Genomic DNA, 14,773 nt, shown 5'->3' on the forward strand with positions numbered 1-14,773 from the left:
GACACAAGGGTCAACTCCACCAGCTGAAGGCACGTTCTTCCCAGGAATCTTTCCTGAGCTGTTGTGTTCTGGGAGAACATCTAAAGTCTCAGCTCTCAGAGGGCACGAGGGTGAAAGTCGGCACTTTATTCACATTTGTCTTCTGGATGCGCTCGGTCTTCCCAGCGTCACGCCGCCTCTGCGCTCACCGTGGACTGTATGTATCTGCAGTAACTTCACCTATTACCTGTACCAGTGCACAACCCCTCACAGCAGCGCAGAGGAATCTGCATTATGATTGTCGCAGTGGCCCGTAAATGACCGCACATGGGGGAACGTTCTCCACAGAAAATATCACCACAAATAATAAACATCACAAATTTATTATAAAATGTAAAAAAAACAAAAAAAACAGAACGGCGCGGAAAAACCCCCAGAACGGAGCATCGGGGCCTCAGGTGAAGGAGAGGGAGAACGCCCGGTATTTGAAGTTGGTGAAAACATCAATTTTACAGCTGCTGCCGGCGGCTGTGAGAACCTGAGGAATAAACACAGGATGAACAGTCTCTCACTCTCCCAGCAGTCTCATACTCAACAACGGATGTCTCTTACTGCCAAAACTGTTACTAGAGAATGCCCTGTCTCTCAGGGAGCGCACGCAGTCTTTTCCCATCTTTTACCTGTCTCTAAGACCCTCTCCATTCCCCCGTCTCTCTCTCTCTGTGATTCTCTCCTTCCCCGTCTCTCCCTCGCTCTCTGTGATACTCTCCTTCTCCCATCTCTCTCTTGGTGATTCTCTCCTTCCCCCGTGTGTGTCTCTCTCTCTCTCTCTGTGATTCTCTGCTTCCCCAGTCTCTCTCTCTCTGTGATTCTCTCCTTCACCTGTCTCTCTCTCTCTCTCTCTGGGATTCTCTCCTTCACCTGTCTCTCTCTCTCTCGGGGATTCTCTCCTTCCCCCGTCTCTCTCTCTCTGGGATTCTCTCCTTCACCTGTCTCTCTCTCTCTCGGGGATTCTCTCCTTCCCCCGTCTCTCTCTCTCGGGGATTCTCTCCTTCCCCCATCTCTCTCTCTCTCTCGGGGATTCTCTCCTTCCCCCGTCTCTCTCTCGGGGATTCTCTCCTTCCCCCGTCTCTCTCTCGGGGATTCTCTCCTTCCCCCGTCTCTCGGGGATTCTCTCCTTCCCCCGTCTCTCGGGGATTCTCTCCTTCCCCCGTCTCTCGGGGATTCTCTCCTTCCCCCGTCTCTCGGGGATTCTCTCCTTCCCCCGTCTCTCTCTCTCTCTGGGATTCTCTCCTTCCCCCGCCTCTCTCTCTCTCTGGGATTCTCTCCTTCCCCCGCCTCTCTCTCTCTCTGGGATTCTCTCCTTCCCCCGCCTCTCTCTCTCTCTGGGATTCTCTCCTTCCCCCGCCTCTCTCTCTCTCGGGGATTCTCTCCTTCCCCCGCCTCTCTCTCTCTGGAATTCTCTCCTTCCCCCGTCTCTCTCTCTCGGGGATTCTCTCCTTCCCCCGTCTCTCTCGGGGATTCTCTCCTTCCCCCGTCTCTCTCTCGGGGATTCTCTCCTTCCCCCGTCTCTCTCTCGGGGATTCTCTCCTTCCCCCGTCTCTCTCTCGGTGATTCTCTCCTTCCCCCATCTCTCTGTCCGGTGATTCTCTCCTTCCCCCGTCTCTCTCTCTCGGTGATTCTCTCCTTCCCCCGTCTCTCTCTCTCTCTCGGTGATTCTCTCCTTCCCCCGTCTCTCTCTCTGTGATTCTCTCCTTCCTCCGTCTCTCTCTTGGTGATTCTCTCCTTCCCCCGTCTCTCTCTTGGTGATTCTCTCCTTCCCCCGTGTCTCTCTCTCTCACTCGGTGATTCTCTCCTTCCCCCGTGTCTCTCTCTCTCACTCGGTGATTCTCTCCTTCCCCCGTGTCTCTCTCTCTCACTCGGTGACTCTTTCCTTCCCCCGTGTCTCTCTCTCTCACTCGGTGATTCTCTCCTTCCCCCGTGTGTGTCTCTCTCTCACTCGGTGATTCTCTCCTTCCCCCGTGTCTCTCTCTGTGATTCTCTTCTTCCCCCGTCTCTCTCTCTGTGATTCTCTCCTTCCCCCGTCTCTCTCTCTCGGTGATTCTCTCCTTCCCCGTCTCTCTCTCTGTGATTCTCTCCTTCCCCCGTCTCTCTCTCTCGGTGATTCTCTCCTTCCCCCGTCTCTCTCTCTCTCTGTGATTCTCTCCTTCCCCCGTCTCTCTCTCTCTCTGTGATTCTCTCCTTCCCCCGTCTCTCTCTCGGTGATTCTCTCCTTCCCCCGTCTCTCTCTCTCGGTGATTCTCTCCTTCCCCCGTCTCTCTCTCGGTGATTCTCTCCTTCCCCCGTCTCTCTCTCTCGGTGATTCTCTCCTTCCCCCGTCTCTCTCTCTCGGTGATTCTCTCCTTCCCCAGTCTCTCTCTCTCTGTGATTCTCTCCTTCCCCCGTCTCTCTCTCTCGGTGATTCTCTCCTTCCCCTGTCTCTCCCTCTCTCTCTCAGTGATTCTCTCCTTCCCCCGTCTCTCTCTCTCGGTGATTCTCTCCTTCCCCCGTCTCTCTCTCTCGGTGATTCTCTCCTTCCCCCGTCTCTCTCTCTCGGTGATTCTCTCCTTCCCCCGTCTCTCTCTCTCTGTGATTCTCTCCTTCCCCTGTCTCTCCCTCTCTCTCTCAGTGATTCTCTCCTTCCCCCGTCTCTCTCTCTCGGTGATTCTCTCCTTCCCCCGTCTCTCTCTCTCGGTGATTCTCTCCTTCCCCCGTCTCTCTCTCGGTGATTCTCTCCTTCCCCCGTCTCTCTCTCGGTGATTCTCTCCTTCCCCCGTCTCTCTCTCGGTGATTCTCTCCTTCCCCCGTCTCTCTCTCGCTGATTCGCTCCTTCCCCCGTCTCTCTCTCGCTGATTCTCTCCTTCCCCCGTGTCTCTCTCTCTCACTCGGTGATTCTCTCCTTCCCCCGTGTCTCTCTCTCTCTCTGTGATTCTCCCCTTCCCTCGTCTCTCGGTGATTCTCCCCTTCCCCCGTCTCTCGGTGATTCTCCCCTTCCCTCTCTCTGTGATTCTCTCCTTCCCCCGTCTCTCTCTCTCGGTGATTCTCTCCTTCCCCCGTCTCTCTCTCTCGGTGATTCTCTCCTTCCCCCGTCTCTCTCTCTCGGTGATTCTCTCCTTCCCCCGTCTCTCTCTCTCGGTGATTCTCTCCTTCCCCCGTCTCTCTCTCTCGGTGATTCTCTCCTTCCCCCGTCTCTCTCTCTCTCTCTCGGTGATTCTCTCCTTCCCCCGTCTCTCTCTCTCTCTGGGATTCTCTCCTTCCCCCGCCTCTCTCTTTCTCGGGGATTCTCTCCTTCCCCCGCCTCTCTCTCTCGGGGATTCTCTCCTTCCCCCGTCTCTCTCGGGGATTCTCTCCTTCCCCCGTCTCTCTCTCGGGGATTCTCTCCTTCCCCCGTCTCTCTCTCGGGGATTCTCTCCTTCCCCCGTCTCTCTCTTGGGGATTCTCTCCTTCCCCCGTCTCTCTCTCGGTGATTCTCTCCTTCCCCCGTCTCTCTGTCCGGTGATTCTCTCCTTCCCCCGTCTCTCTCTCTCTCGGTGATTCTCTCCTTCCCCCGTCTCTCTCTGTGATTCTCTCCTTCCTCCGTCTCTCTCTTGGTGATTCTCTCCTTCCCCCGTCTCTCTCTTGGTGATTCTCTCCTTCCCCCGTGTCTCTCTCTCTCACTCGGTGATTCTCTCCTTCCCCCGTGTCTCTCTCTCTCACTCGGTGATTCTCTCCTTCCCCCGTGTCTCTCTCTCTCACTCGGTGATTCTCTCCTTCCCCCGTGTGTCTCTCTCTCTCACTCGGTGATTCTCTCCTTCCCCCGTGTCTCTCTCTGTGATTCTCTTCTTCCCCCGTCTCTCTCTCTGTGATTCTCTCCTTCCCCCGTCTCTCTCTCTCGGTGATTCTCTCCTTCCCCCGTCTCTCTCTCTCGGTGATTCTCTCCTTCCCCGTCTCTCTCTCTCTGTGATTCTCTCCTTCCCCCGTCTCTCTCGGTGATTCTCTCCTTCCCCCGTCTCTCTCTCTCTCGGTGATTCTCTCCTTCCCCCGTCTCTCTCTCGGTGATTCTCTCCTTCCCCCGTCTCTCTCTCTCGGTGATTCTCTCCTTCCCCCGTCTCTCTCTCTCGGTGATTCTCTCCTTCCCCCGTCTCTCTCTCTCGGTGATTCTCTCCTTCCCCCGTCTCTCTCTCTCGGTGATTCTCTCCTTCCCCCGTCTCTCTCTCTCGGTGATTCTCTCCTTCCCCCGTCTCTCTCTCTCGGTGATTCTCTCCTTCCCCCGTCTCTCTCTCTCGGTGATTCTCTCCTTCCCCGTCTCTCTCTCTCGGTGATTCTCTCCTTCCCCCGTCTCTCTCTCTCGGTGATTCTCTCCTTCCCCCGTCTCTCTCTCTCGGTGATTCTCTCCTTCCCCCGTCTCTCTCTCTCGGTGATTCTCTCCTTCCCCTGTCTCTCCCTCTCTCTCTCTGTGATTCTCTCCTTCCCCCGTCTCTCTCTCTCGGTGATTCTCTCCTTCCCCCGTCTCTCTCTCTCGGTGATTCTCTCCTTCCCCCGTCTCTCTCTCTCGGTGATTCTCTCCTTCCCCCGTCTCTCTCTCTCGGTGATTCTCTCCTTCCCCTGTCTCTCCCTCTCTCTCTCAGTGATTCTCTCCTTCCCCCGTCTCTCTCTCTCGGTGATTCTCTCCTTCCCCCGTCTCTCTCTCGGTGATTCTCTCCTTCCCCCGTCTCTCTCTCGGTGATTCTCTCCTTCCCCCGTCTCTCTCTCGGTGATTCTCTCCTTCCCCCGTCTCTCTCTCGGTGATTCTCTCCTTCCCCCGTCTCTCTCTCGGTGATTCTCTCCTTCCCCCGTCTCTCTCTCGCTGATGCGCTCCTTCCCCCGTCTCTCTCTCTCGGTGATTCTCTCCTTCCCCCGTGTCTCTCTCTCTCACTCGGTGATTCTCTCCTTCCCCCGTGTCTCTCTCTCTCATTCTGTGATTCTCTCCTTCCCCCGTGTCTCTCTCTGTGATTCTCTTCTTCCCCCGTCTCTCTGTGATTCTCTTCTTCCCCCGTCTCTCTCTCTGTGATTCTCTCCTTCCCCCATCTCTCTCTCTGTGATTCTCCCCTTCCCTCGTCTCTCGGTGATTCTCCCCTTCCCCCGTCTCTCGGTGATTCTCCCCTTCCCTCTCTCTGTGATTCTCTCCTTCCCCCGTCTCTCTCTCTCGGTGATGCTCTCCTTCCCCCGTCTCTCTCTCTCGGTGATTCTCTCCTTCCCCCGTCTCTCTCGGTGATTCTCTCCTTCCCCCGTCTCTCTCTCTCGGTGATTCTCTCCTTCCCCCGTCTCTCTCTCTCGGTGATTCTCTCCTTCCCCCGTCTCTCTCTCTCTCGGTGATTCTCTCCTTCCCCCGTCTCTCTCTCTCGGTGATTCTCTCCTTCCCCCGTCTCTCTCTCTGTGATTCTCTCCTTCCCCCGTCTCTCTCTCGCTGATTCGCTCCTTCCCCCGTCTCTCTCTCGCTGATTCTCTCCTTCCCCCGTGTCTCTCTCTCTCACTCGGTGATTCTCTCCTTCCCCCGTGTCTCTCTCTCACTCGGTGATTCTCTCCTTCCCCCGTGTCTCTCTCTCTCACTCTGTGATTCTCTCCTTCCCCCGTCTCTCTCTCTGTGATTCTCTTCTTCCCCCGTCTCTCTCTCTGTGATTCTCTTCTTCCCCCGTCTCTCTCTCTGTGATTCTCTCCTTCCCCCGTCTCTCTCTCTGTGATTCTCCCCTTCCCTCGTCTCTCGGTGATTCTCCCCTTCCCCCGTCTCTCGGTGATTCTCCCCTTCCCTCTCTCTGTGATTCTCTCCTTCCCCCGTCTCTCTCTCTCGGTGATTCTCTCCTTCCCCCGTCTCTCTCTCTCGGTGATTCTCTCCTTCCCCTGTCTCTCTCTCTCGGTGATTCTCTCCTTCCCCCCTCTCTCTCTCTCTGTGATTCTCTCCTTCCCCCGTCTCTCTCTCTCTCTCTCTCAGTGATTCTCTCCTTCCCCCATCTCTCTCTCTCTGTGATTCTCTCCTTCCCCCGTCTCTCTCTCTCGGTGATTCTCTCCTTCCCCCGTCTCTCTCTCTCTCTCTCGGTGATTCTCTCCTTTCCCCGTCTCTCTCTCACTCTCGGTGATTCTCTCCTTTCCCCGTCTCTCTCTCACTCGGTGATTCTCTTCTTCCCCCGTTTCTCTCTCACTCGGTGATTCTCTCCTTCCCCCGTGTCTCTCTCTCTCGTGATTCTCTCCTTCCCCCGTCTCTCTCTCAGTGATTCTCTCCTTCCCCCGTCTCTCTGTCCGGTGATTCTCTCCTTCCCCCGTCTCTCTCTCTCTGATTCTCTCCTTCCTCCGTCTCTCTCTGATTCTCTCCTTCCCCCGTCTCTCTCGGTGATTCTCTCCTTCCCCCGAGTCTCTCTCTCTCTCACTCGGTGATTCTCTTCTTCCCCCGTCTCTCTCTCTGTGATTCTCCCCTTCCCCCGTCTCTCTCTCTGTGATTCTCCCCTTCCCCCGTCTCTCTCTCTCTGTGATTCTCCCCTTCCCCCGTCTCTCGGTGATTCTCCCCTTCCCCCGTCTCTCGGTGATTCTCCCCTTCCCCCGTCTCTCGGTGATTCTCCCCTTCCCCCGTCTCTCGGTGATTCTCCCCTTCCCCCGTCTCTCTCTCTCTCTCGGTTATTCTCTCCTTCCCCCGTGTCTCTCTGTGATTCTCTCCTTCCCCCGTCTCTCTCCCTCTCTCTGTAATTCTCTCCTTCCCCCGTCTCTCTCTGTGATTCTCTCCTACTCCCGTCTCTCTATCGCTGATTCAATCCTTCCCCCGTCTCTCTGTTGGTGATTCGCTCCTTCCCCCGTCTCTCTCTCTCGGTGATTCTCTCCTTCCTCCGTCTCTCTCTCTCTGTGATTCTCTCCTTCCCCCGTCTCTCTCGGTGATTCTCTCCTTCCCCCGAGTCTCTCTCTCTCACTCGGTGATTCTCTCCTTCCCCCGTGTCTCTCTCTCTCGGTGATTCTCTCCTTCCCCCGTCTCTCTCTCTGTGATTCTCCCCTTCCCCCGTCTCTCTCTCTGTCATTCTCCCCTTCCCCCGTCTCTCTCTCTGTGATACTCCCCTTCCCCCGTCTCTCTCTGTGATTCTCCCCTTCCCCCGTCTCTCGGTGATTCTCCCCTTCCCCCGTCTCTCGGTGATTCTCCCCTTCCCCCGTCTCTCGGTGATTCTCCCCTTCCCCCGTCTCTCTCTCGGTTATTCTCTCCTTCCCCCGTGTCTCTCTGTGATTCTCTCCTTCCCCCGTCTCTCTCCCTCTCTCTCTCTGTAATTCTCTCCTTCCCCCGTCTCTCTCTCTGTGATTCTCTCCTACTCCCGTCTCTCTATCGCTGATTCAATCCTTCCCCCGTCTCTCTCTTGGTGATTCGCTCCTTCCCCCGTCTCTCTCTCTCGGTGATTCTCTCTTTCCCCCGTCTCTCTCTCTCTCTCTGTGATTCTCTCCTTCCCCCGTCTCTCTCTCTCTCGGTGATTCTCTCCTTCCCCCGTCTCTCTCTCTCGGTGATTCTCTCCTTCCCCCGTCTCTCTCTCTCTCTCGGTGATTCTCTCCTTCCCCCGTCTCTCTCTCTCTCTCGGTGATTCTCTCCTTCCCCCGTCTCTCTCTCTCTCTCTGTGATTCTCTCCTTCCCCCGTCTCTCTCTCTCGGTGATTCTCTCCTTCCCCCGTCTCTCTCTCGGTGATTCTCTCCTTCCCCCGTCTCTCTCTCTCGGTGATTCTCTCCTTCCCCCGTCTCTCTCTCTCGGTGATTCTCTCCTTCCCCCGTCTCTCTCTCTCGGTGATTCTCTCCTTCCCCCCGTCTCTCTCTCTCGGTGATTCTCTCCTTCCCCCGTCTCTCTCTCTCGGTGATTCTCTCCTTCCCCCGTCTCTCTCTCTCGCTGATGCGCTCCTTCCCCCGTCTCTCTCTCGCTGATGCGCTCCTTCCCCCGTCTCTCTCTCTCGGTGATTCTCTCCTTCCCCCGTGTCTCTCTCTCTCACTCGGTGATTCTCTCCTTCCCCCGTGTCTCTCTCTCTCTCACTCGGTGATTCTCTCCTTCCCCCGTGTCTCTCTCACTCTGTGATTCTCTCCTTCCCCCGTGTCTCTGTGATTCTCTTCTTCCCCCGTCTCTCTCTCTGTGATTCTCTTCTTCCCCCGTCTCTCTCTCTGTGATTCTCTCCTTCCCCCGTCTCTCGGTGATTCTCCCCTTCCCTCGGTGATTCTCCCCTTCCCCCGTCTCTCGGTGATTCTCTCCTTCCCCCGTCTCTCTCTCTCGGTGATTCTCTCCTTCCCCCGTCTCTCTCTCTCGGTGATTCTCTCCTTCCCCCGTCTCTCTCTCTCGGTGATTCTCTCCTTCCCCCGTCTCTCTCTCTCGGTGATTCTCTCCTTCCCCCGTCTCTCTCTCTCGGTGATTCTCTCCTTCCCCCGTCTCTCTCTCTCGGTGATTCTCTCCTTCCCCCGTCTCTCTCTCTCGGTGATTCTCTCCTTCCCCCGTCTCTCTCTCGCTGATTCGCTCCTTCCCCCGTCTCTCTCTCGCTGATTCGCTCCTTCCCCCGTCTCTCTCTCGGTGATTCTCTCCTTCCCCCGTGTCTCTCTCTCTCTCAGTGATTCTCTCCTTCCCCCGTGTCTCTCTCTCTCACTTGGTGATTCTCTCCTTCCCCCGTGTCTCTCTCTCTCACTCTGTGATTCTCTCCTTCCCCCGTGTCTCTCTCTGTGATTCTCTTCTTCCCCCGTCTCTCTCTCTGTGATTCTCTTCTTCCCCCGTCTCTCTCTCTGTGATTCTCTCCTTCCCCCGTCTCTCGGTGATTCTCCCCTTTCCCCGTCTCTCTCTCTCTCGGTGATTCTCTCCTTCCCCCGTCTCTCGGTGATTCTCCCCTTTCCCCGTCTCTCTCTCTCTCGGTGATTCTCTCCTTTCCCCGTCTCTCTCTCACTCGGTGATTCTCTCCTTCCCCCGTCTCTCTCTCACTCGGTGATTCTCTCCTTCCCCCGTGTCTCTCTCTCTCGTGATTCTCTCCTTCCCCCGTCTCTCTCTCAGTGATTCTCTCCTTCCCCCGTCTCTCTGTCCGGTGATTCTCTCCTTCCCCCGTCTCTCTCTCTCTGATTCTCTCCTTCCTCCGTCTCTCTCTGATTCTCTCCTTCCCCCGTCTCTCTCGGTGATTCTCTCCTTCCCCCGAGTCTCTCTCTCACTCGGTGATTCTCTCCTTCCCCCGTGTCTCTCTCTTTCTCTGTGATTCTCTCCTTCCCCCGTCTCTCTCTCTGTGATTCTCCCCTTCCCCCGTCTCTCTCTCTGTGATTCTCCCCTTCCCCCGTCTCTCTCTCTGTGATTCTCCCCTTCCACCGTCTCTCGGTGATTCTCCCCTTCCCCCGTCTCTCGGTGATTCTCCCCTTCCCCCGTCTCTCGGTGATTCTCCCCTTCCCCCGTCTCTCGGTGATTCTCCCCTTCCCCCGTCTCTCGGTGATTCTCTCCTTCCCCCGTCTCTCTCCCTCTCTCTGTAATTCTCTCCTTCCCCCGTCTCTCTCTGTGATTCTCTCCTACTCCCGTCTCTCTATCGCTGATTCAATCCTTCCCCCGTCTCTCTCTTGGTGATTCGCTCCTTCCCCCGTCTCTCTCTCTCGGTGATTCTCTCCTTCCTCCGTCTCTCTCTCTCTGTGATTCTCTCCTTCCCCCGTCTCTCTCTCTCTCTCGGTGATTCTCTCCTTCCCCCGTCTCTCTCTCTCTCGGTGATTCTCTCCTTCCCCCGTCTCTCTCTCTCGGTGATTATCTCCTTCCTCCGTCTCTCTCTCTCTCGGTGATGCTCTCCTTCCCCCGTCTCTCTCTCTCTCTCGGTGAGTCTCTCCTTCCCCCGTCTCTCTCTCTCGGTGATTCTCTCCTTCCCCCGTCTCTCTCGGTGATTCTCTCCTTCCCCCGAGTCTCTCTCTCTCTCACTCGGTGATTCTCTCCTTCCCCGTGTCTCTCTCTCTCTCGGTGATTCTCTCCTTCCCCCGTCTCTCTCTCTGTGATTCTCCCCTTCCCCCGTCTCTCTCTCTGTCATTCTCCCCTTCCCCCGTCTCTCTCTCTGATACTCCCCTTCCCCCGTCTCTCTCTCTGATACTCCCCTTCCCCGGTCTCTCGGTGATTCTCCCCTTCCCCCGTCTCTCGGTGATTCTCCCCTTCCCCCGTCTCTCGGTGATTCTCCCCTTCCCCCGTCTCTCTCTCTCTCGGTTATTCTCTCCTTCCCCCGTGTCTCTCTGTGATTCTCTCCTTCCCCCGTCTCTCTCCCTCTCTCTCTCTGTAATTCTCTCCTTCCCCCGTCTCTCGGTGATTCTCCCCTTTCCCCGTCTCTCTCTCTCTCTGTGATTCTCTCCTTTCCCCGTCTCTCTCTCACTCGGTGATTCTCTCCTTCCCCCGTCTCTCTCTCACTCGGTGATTCTCTCCTTCCCCCGTGTCTCTCTCTCTCGTGATTCTCTCCTTCCCCCGTCTCTCTCTCAGTGATTCTCTCCTTCCCCCGTCTCTCTGTCCGGTGATTCTCTCCTTCCCCCGTCTCTCTCTCTCTGATTCTCTCCTTCCTCCGTCTCTCTCTGATTCTCTCCTTCCCCCGTCTCTCTCGGTGATTCTCTCCTTCCCCCGAGTCTCTCTCTCTCTCTCTCAATCGGTGATTCTCTCCTTCCCCCGTGTCTCTCTCTCTCTCTGTGATTCTCTCCTTCCCCCGTCTCTCTCTCTGTGATTCTCCCCTTCCCCCGTCTCTCTCTCTCTGTGATTCTCCCCTTCCCCCGTCTCTCTCTCTGTGATTCTCCCCTTCCCCCGTCTCTCTCTCTGTGATTCTCCCCTTCCCCCGTCTCTCTCTCTCGGTGATTCTCTCCTTCCTCCGTCTCTCTCTCTCTCTGTGATTCTCTCCTTCCCCGTCTCTCTCTCTCTCGGTGATTCTCTCCTTCCCCCGTCTCTCTCTCTCGGTGATTCTCTCCTTCCCCCGTCTCTCTCTCTCGGTGATTATCTCCTTCCTCCGTCTCTCTCTCTCTCGGTGATGCTCTCCTTCCCCCGTCTCTCTCTCTCTCTCGGTGAGTCTCTCCTTCCCCCGTCTCTCTCTCTCGGTGATTCTCTCCTTCCCCCGTCTCTCTCGGTGATTCTCTCCTTCCCCCGAGTCTCTCTCTCTCTCACTCGGTGATTCTCTCCTTCCCCGTGTCTCTCTCTCTCTCGGTGATTCTCTCCTTCCCCCGTCTCTCTCTCTGTGATTCTCCCCTTCCCCCGTCTCTCTCTCTGTCATTCTCCCCTTCCCCCGTCTCTCTCTCTGATACTCCCCTTCCCCCGTCTCTCTCTGTGATTCTCCCCTTCCCCCGTCTCTCGGTGATTCTCCCCTTCCCCCGTCTCTCGGTGATTCTCCCCTTCCCCCGTCTCTCGGTGATTCTCCCCTTCCCCCGTCTCTCTCTCTCTCGGTTATTCTCTCCTTCCCCCGTGTCTCTCTGTGATTCTCTCCTTCCCCCGTCTCTCTCCCTCTCTCTCTCTGTAATTCTCTCCTTCCCCCGTCTCTCGGTGATTCTCCCCTTTCCCCGTCTCTCTCTCTCTCTGTGATTCTCTCCTTTCCCCGTCTCTCTCTCACTCGGTGATTCTCTCCTTCCCCCGTCTCTCTCTCACTCGGTGATTCTCTCCTTCCCCCGTGTCTCTCTCTCTCGTGATTCTCCCCTTCCCCCGTCTCTCTCTCAGTGATTCTCTCCTTCCCCCGTCTCTCTGTCCGGTGATTCTCTCCTTCCCCCGTCTCTCTCTCTCTGATTCTCTCCTTCCTCCGTCTCTCTCTGATTCTCTCCTTCCCCCGTCTCTCTCGGTGATTCTCTCCTTCCCCCGAGTCTCTCTCTCTCTCTCTCTCACTCGGTGATTCTCTCCTTCCCCCGTGTCTCTCTCTCTCTCTGTGATTCTCTCCTTCCCCCGTCTCTCTCTCTGTGATTCTCCCCTTCCCCCGTCTCTCTCTCTCTGTGATTCTCCCCTTCCCCCGTCTCTCTCTCTGTGATTCTCCCCTTCCCCCGTCTCTCTCTCTCTGTGATTCTCCCCTTCCCCCGTCTCTCTGTGATTCTCCCCTTCCCCCGTCTCTCGGTGATTCTCCCCTTCCCCCGTCTCTCGGTGATTCTCTCCTTCCCCCGTCTCTCTCCCTCTCTCTGTAATTCTCTCCTTCCCCCGTCTCTCTCTGTGATTCTCTCCTACTCCCGTCTCTCTATCGCTGATTCAATCCTTCCCCCGTCTCTCTCTCTCGGTGATTCTCTCCTTCCTCCGTCTCTCTCTCTCTGTGATTCTCTCCTTCCCCCGTCTCTCTCTCTCTCTCGGTGATTCTCTCCTTCCCCCGTCTCTCTCTCTCGGTGATTCTCTCCTTCCCCCGTCTCTCTCTCTCGGTGATTCTCTCCTTCCTCCGTCTCTCTCTCTCTCGGTGATGCTCTCCTTCCCCCGTCTCTCTCTCTCTCTCGGTGAGTCTCTCCTTCCCCCGTCTCTCTCTCTCGGTGAGTCTCTCCTTCCCCCGTCTCTCTCTCTCGGTGATTCTCCCCTTCCCCCGTCTCTCGGTGATTCTCCCCTTCCCCCGTCTCTCGGTGATTCTCCCCTTCCCCCGTCTCTCGGTGATTCTCCCCTTCCCCCGTCTCTCTCTCTCTCTCGGTTATTCTCTCCTTCCCCCGTGTCTCTCTGTGATTCTCTCCTTCCCCCGTCTCTCTCCCTCTCTCTGTAATTCTCTCCTTCCCCCGTCTCTCTCTGTGATTCTCTCCTACTCCCGTCTCTCTATCGCTGATTCAATCCTTCCCCCGTCTCTCTGTTGGTGATTCGCTCCTTCCCCCGTCTCTCTCTCTCGGTGATTCTCTCCTTCCTCCGTATCTCTCTCTCTCTGTGATTCTCTCCTTCCCCCGTCTCTCTCGGTGATTCTCTCCTTCCCCCGAGTCTCTCTCTCTCACTCGGTGATTCTCTCCTTCCCCCGTGTCTCTCTCTCTCGGTGATTCTCTCCTTCCCCCGTCTCTCTCTCTGTGATTCTCCCCTTCCCCCGTCTCTCTCTCTGTCATTCTCCCCTTCCCCCGTCTCTCTCTCTGTGATACTCCCCTTCCCCCGTCTCTCTCTGTGATTCTCCCCTTCCCCGTCTCTCGGTGATTCTCCCCTTCCCCCGTCTCTCGGTGATTCTCCCCTTCCCCCGTCTCTCGGTGATTCTCCCCTTCCCCTGTCTCTCTCTCGGTTATTCTCTCCTTCCCCCGTGTCTCTCTGTGATTCTCTCCTTCCCCCGTCTCTCTCCCTCTCTCTCTCTGTAATTCTCTCCTTCCCCCGTCTCTCTCTCTGTGATTCTCTCCTACTCCCGTCTCTCTATCGCTGATTCAATCCTTCCCCCGTCTCTCTCTTGGTGATTCGCTCCTTCCCCCGTCTCTCTCTCTCGGTGATTCTCTCCTTCCCCCGTCTCTCTCTCTCTCTCTGTGATTCTCTCCTTCCCCCGTCTCTCTCTCTCTCGGTGATTCTCTCCTTCCTCCGTCTCTCTCTCTCGGTGATTCTCTCCTTCCCCCGTCTCTCTCTCTCTCTCGGTGATTCTCTCCTTCCCCCGTCTCTCTCTCTCTCTCTGTGATTCTCTCCTTCCCCCGTCTCTCTCTCTCTCTCTCGGTGATTCTCTCCTTCCCCCGTCTCTCTCTCGGTGATTCTCTCCTTCCCCCGTCTCTCTCTCTCGGTGATTCTCTCCTTCCCCCGTCTCTCTCTCTCGGTGATTCTCTCCTTCCCCCGTCTCTCTCTCTCTCGGTGATTCTCTCCTTCCCCCGTCTCTCTCTCTCGGTGATTCTCTCCTTCCCCCGTCTCTCTCTCTCGGTGATTCTCTCCTTCCCCCGTCTCTCTCTCTCGGTGATTCTCTCCTTCCCCCGTCTCTCTCTCTCGGTGATTCTCTCCTTCCCCCGTCTCTCTCTCTCGGTGATTCTCTCCTTCCCCCGTCTCTCTCTCGCTGATGCGCTCCTTCCCCCGTCTCTCTCTCTCGGTGATTCTCTCCTTCCCCCGTGTCTCTCTCTCTCACTCGGTGATTCTCTCCTTCCCCCGTGTCTCTCTCTCTCTCACTCGGTGATTCTCTCCTTCCCCCGTGTCTCTCTCTCTCACTCTGTGATTCTCTCCTTCCCCCGTGTCTCTGTGATTCTCTTCTTCCCCCGTCTCTCTCTCTGTGATTCTCTTCTTCCCCCGTCTCTCTCTCTCTGTGATTCTCTCCTTCCCCCGTCTCTCGGTGATTCTCCCCTTCCCTCGTCTCTCGGTGATTCTCCCCTTCCCCCGTCTCTCGGTGATTCTCTCCTTCCCCCGTCTCTCTCTCTCGGTGATTCTCTCCTTCCCCCGTCTCTCTCTCGGTGATGCTCTCCTTCCCCCGTCTCTCTCTCTCGGTGATGCTCTCCTTCCCCCGTCTCTCTCTCTCGGTGATGCTCTCCTTCCCCCGTCTCTCTCTCTCGGTGATTCTCTCCTTCCCCCGTCTCTCTCTCTCGGTGATTCTCTCCTTCCCCCGTCTCTCTCTCTGTGATTCTCTCCTTCCCCCGTCTCTCTCTCGCTGATTCGCTCCTTCCCCCGTCTCTCTCTCGCTGATTCGCTCCTTCCCCCGTCTCTCTCTCGGTGATTCTCTCCTTCCCCCGTGTCTCTCTCTCTCTCTCTCGGTGATTGTCTCCTTCCCCCGTGTCTCTCTCTCTCACTCGGTGATTCTCTCCTTCCCCCGTGTCTCTCTCTCTCACTCTGTGATTCTCTCCTTCCCCCGTGTCTCTCTCTGTGATTCTCTTCTTCCCCCGTCTCTCTCTCTGTGATTCTCTTCTTCCCCCGTCTCTCTCTCTGTGATTCTCTCCTTCCCCCGTCTCTCGG

General features: G+C 56.5%; 1 protein-coding gene across 1 annotated transcript in view; it reads right to left on the bottom strand.

The window, feature by feature from the left end:
- Positions 1-343: 343 nt before the first annotated feature.
- THOC6 (THO complex subunit 6) overlaps positions 344-14,773 on the bottom strand; it is a 40,820-nt gene continuing 26,390 nt past the window's right edge. Inside the window, exon 8 of the mRNA XM_075831653.1 lies at positions 344-517. Coding sequence (XP_075687768.1) covers positions 434-517 — 84 coding nt within the window. The 3' untranslated portion in view covers positions 344-433. The remainder of the gene's footprint in view (positions 518-14,773) is intronic.

Source organism: Rhinoderma darwinii, chromosome 6 (assembly GCF_050947455.1).
Source record: "Rhinoderma darwinii isolate aRhiDar2 chromosome 6, aRhiDar2.hap1, whole genome shotgun sequence".
NCBI lineage: Eukaryota > Metazoa > Chordata > Amphibia > Anura > Rhinodermatidae > Rhinoderma > Rhinoderma darwinii.